The sequence below is a fragment of the Diaphorina citri genome, unplaced genomic scaffold (genome assembly GCF_000475195.1).
Source record: "Diaphorina citri unplaced genomic scaffold, Diaci psyllid genome assembly version 1.1 scaffold6950, whole genome shotgun sequence".
NCBI classification, from domain to species: domain Eukaryota; kingdom Metazoa; phylum Arthropoda; class Insecta; order Hemiptera; family Psyllidae; genus Diaphorina; species Diaphorina citri.
In genome coordinates this window covers 1-3,995 of record NW_007384326.1, presented here as the reverse complement: position 1 = coordinate 3,995, position 3,995 = coordinate 1, and the positions used below count along the sequence as shown (strand labels likewise).

At 42.9% G+C, this 3,995-nt stretch overlaps 1 protein-coding gene across 1 annotated transcript; it reads left to right on the top strand.

Annotated features, from left to right (window-relative positions):
* Nucleotides 1-6: 6 nt before the first annotated feature.
* On the top strand, nucleotides 7-3,819 carry LOC113472659 (the record flags this gene model as incomplete). The annotated part of the gene is made up of 3 exons (XM_026832460.1): nucleotides 7-70; nucleotides 792-856; nucleotides 3,543-3,819. Coding segments are annotated over exons 1-3 (370 nt in total), but the record flags the coding sequence as incomplete, so codon positions are not given.
* Between the last annotated feature and the right edge of the window lie 176 nt (nucleotides 3,820-3,995).

The following is a 3,995-nucleotide window of genomic DNA, read 5'->3' as shown; positions in this document are numbered from 1 at the left end:
GAGACTAACTATCGAATCTCCCAGTGTTCCCTGTTCCTTGGGATGTTGAAGAAGTACGGATTTGTTTATGGTGAGTTTTCATTTGTTTAGTTCTAATGTAGTGCTTATAATTTTGGTATTGGTATAAGTAGGGGTAGGGCCATCAGCTTAATAAACCTTCTTGTATCAAGCCCTAAAAGGATGCTGAATTGTTTTGTCATGCCCTGAATAAACTTTGAGGACAATTTTCCTGAATTTTCATTTTGGATAAATTTTAAATATTTTAAAGTTTAAGTATAGACATAGAGACCCTTTAATTGCTCAATAATGAAGCTAGCATTGAGAATCCCAAATTGAACTTGGAAACGAGGACTTTTTCAAGAGCTTTGATATGGGGAACTGTAATAACCGAAGTCTTATAGTCTCGAAATTGAAAAGAACAAACCTTATCTGTGTAGGATTATTTTCGCCCCGGACAGAAATCTAGACAGAAATCAGAAATCTGTGCATCGAAATAAGTCAAGCATTGGCGGCAAATTTGTTTTTAAACAAACATTTAGCTTTTTTTTAAAGGTTTGACAGAGGGAACTGTAACTGCTAGGGTCTTATCGTCCCGAAATCGAAGAGAGAAGGAAGACAGGATAGGAGAAAGCCAGCTGTTCCGAGAACGAACATCATCCCATCAGGATAAAATCCGCCCCGAGCGGGAATCGAACCCGCAACATTTAGCTTTGATCTGATATGTAGTAGGAAGAGAGAGAAATATCTTATCCATGTTGTATTTAATTAATTCACTTTGTTCTTGTTCTCAGATAATCACGTTCAGAACGCCTTCAAGTCGAAAGACTGGCTGGACTCCATGTACTCCCGAATATTCAGCTGCCCCTAGTGATTAGTGATAAGTCCTATATGAAGAGTTTCCTTGCTAAACACAAGCTTCCCTCTGATGTACCTCTAACTGTGGTCCAGCTCTGCAATCTACGCCCAGAACATGGTGAGGCTTTATTTTATTTAACGCATAGTATGTAGTGCTGGTGGTGCCCCTAGTGATTAGTGATAAGTCCTATATGAAGAGTTTCCTTGCTAAACACAAGCTTCCCTCTGATGTACCTCTAACTGTGGTCCAGCTCTGCAATCTACGCCCAGAACATGGTGAGGCTTTATTTTATTTAACGCATAGTATGTAGTGCTGGTGGTGCCCCTAGTGATTAGTGATAAGTCCTATATGAAGAGTTTCCTTGCTAAACACAAGCTTCCCTCTGATGTACCTCTAACTGTGGTCCAGCTCTGCAATCTACGCCCAGAACATGGTGAGGCTTTATTTTATTTAACGCATAGTATGTAGTGCTGGTGGTGCCCCTAGTGATTAGTGATAAGTCCTATATGAAGAGTTTCCTTGCTAAACACAAGCTTCCCTCTGATGTACCTCTAACTGTGGTCCAGCTCTGCAATCTACGCCCAGAACATGGTGAGGCTTTATTTTATTTAACGCATAGTATGTAGTGCTGGTGGTGCCCCTAGTGATTAGTGATAAGTCCTATATGAAGAGTTTCCTTGCTAAACACAAGCTTCCCTCTGATGTACCTCTAACTGTGGTCCAGCTCTGCAATCTACGCCCAGAACATGGTGAGGCTTTATTTTATTTAACGCATAGTATGTAGTGCTGGTGGTGCCCCTAGTGATTAGTGATAAGTCCTATATGAAGAGTTTCCTTGCTAAACACAAGCTTCCCTCTGATGTACCTCTAACTGTGGTCCAGCTCTGCAATCTACGCCCAGAACATGGTGAGGCTTTATTTTATTTAACGCATAGTATGTAGTGCTGGTGGTGCCCCTAGTGATTAGTGATAAGTCCTATATGAAGAGTTTCCTTGCTAAACACAAGCTTCCCTCTGATGTACCTCTAACTGTGGTCCAGCTCTGCAATCTACGCCCAGAACATGGTGAGGCTTTATTTTATTTAACGCATAGTATGTAGTGCTGGTGGTGCCCCTAGTGATTAGTGATAAGTCCTATATGAAGAGTTTCCTTGCTAAACACAAGCTTCCCTCTGATGTACCTCTAACTGTGGTCCAGCTCTGCAATCTACGCCCAGAACATGGTGAGGCTTTATTTTATTTAACGCATAGTATGTAGTGCTGGTGGTGCCCCTAGTGATTAGTGATAAGTCCTATATGAAGAGTTTCCTTGCTAAACACAAGCTTCCCTCTGATGTACCTCTAACTGTGGTCCAGCTCTGCAATCTACGCCCAGAACATGGTGAGGCTTTATTTTATTTAGCGCATAGTATTTAGCGCTGGTGGTGCCTCTAGCGATAAGTCCTATATGAAGAGTTTCCTTGCTAAACACAAGCTTCCCTCTGATGTACCTCTAACTGTGGTCCAGCTCTGCAATCTACGCCCAGAACATGGTGAGGCTTTATTTTATTTAGCGCATAGTATTTAGCGCTGGTGGTGCCTCTAGCGATAAGTCCTATATGAAGAGTTTCCTTGCTAAACACAAGCTTCCCTCTGATGTACCTCTAACTGTGGTCCAGCTCTGCAATCTACGCCCAGAACATGGTGAGGCTTTATTTTATTTAGCGCATAGTATTTAGCGCTGGTGGTGCCTCTAGCGATAAGTCCTATATGAAGAGTTTCCTTGCTAAACACAAGCCTCCCTCCGATGTACCTCTAACTGTGGCTCAGCTCTGCAATCTACGCCCAGAACATGGTGAGGCTTTATTTTATTTAGCGCATAGTATTTAGCGCTGGTGGTGCCTCTAGCGATAAGTCCTATATGAAGAGTTTCCTTGCTAAACACAAGCCTCCCTCCGATGTACCTCTAACTGTGGCTCAGCTCTGCAATCTACGCCCAGAACATGGTGAGGCTTTATTTTATTTAGCGCATAGTATTTAGCGCTGGTGGTGCCTCTAGCGATAAGTCCTATATGAAGAGTTTCCTTGCTAAACACAAGCCTCCCTCCGATGTACCTCTAACTGTGGCTCAGCTCTGCAATCTACGCCCAGAACATGGTGAGGCTTTATTTTATTTAACGCATAGTATGTAGTGCTGGTGGTGCCCCTAGTGATTAGTGATAAGTCCTATATGAAGAGTTTCCTTGCTAAACACAAGCCTCCCTCCGATGTACCTCTAACTGTGGCTCAGCTCTGCAATCTACGCCCAGAACATGGTGAGGCTTTATTTTATTTAGCGCATAGTATTTAGCACTGGTGTCACCTCTAGTGATAAGTCCTATATGAAGAGTTTCCTTGCTAAACACAAGCTTCCCTCTGATGTACCTCTAACTGTGGTCCAGCTCTGCAATCTACGCCCAGAACATGGTGAGGCTTTATTTTATTTAACGCATAGTATGTAGTGCTGGTGGTGCCCCTAGTGATTATATATTATTTAACGCATAGTATGTAGTGCTGGTGGTGCCCCTAGTGATTAGTGATAAGTCCTATATGAAGAGTTTCCTTGCTAAACACAAGACTCCCTCTGATGTACCTCTAACTGTGGCTCAGCTCTGCAATCTACGCCCAGAACATGGTGAGGCTTTATTTTATTTAGCACATAGTATTTAGCGCTGGTGTCACCTCTAGTGATAAGTCCTATATGAAGAGTTTCCTCGCCAAGCACAAGCCTCCCTCCGATGTACCTCTAACTGTGGCCCAGCTCTGCAATCTACGCCCAGAACATGGTAAGCCTTCATTTTATTTAACTCCGGTATTTGGCGTATTTAGTGCTGGTGTCACCTCTAGCGATAAGTCCTATATGAAGAGTTTCCTCGTCAAGCACAAGCCTCCTTCCGATGTACCTCTAACTGTGGCCCAGCTCTGCAATCTACGCCCAGAACATGGTGAGGCTTCGGTTTATTTTCCTCTGGGGGTCCCCAAAGTGAGATTAAACTTGGCGTTTGTTGTTTATACCTCCTTTTTACTTTCCTTATCCTATACTTCCTATAGGAAGGAAAGTAATGTAATCGGGTCAAATTTTTGATGGTCAGTTTTTAGTGCCAAAACACGTTTTGAGGTC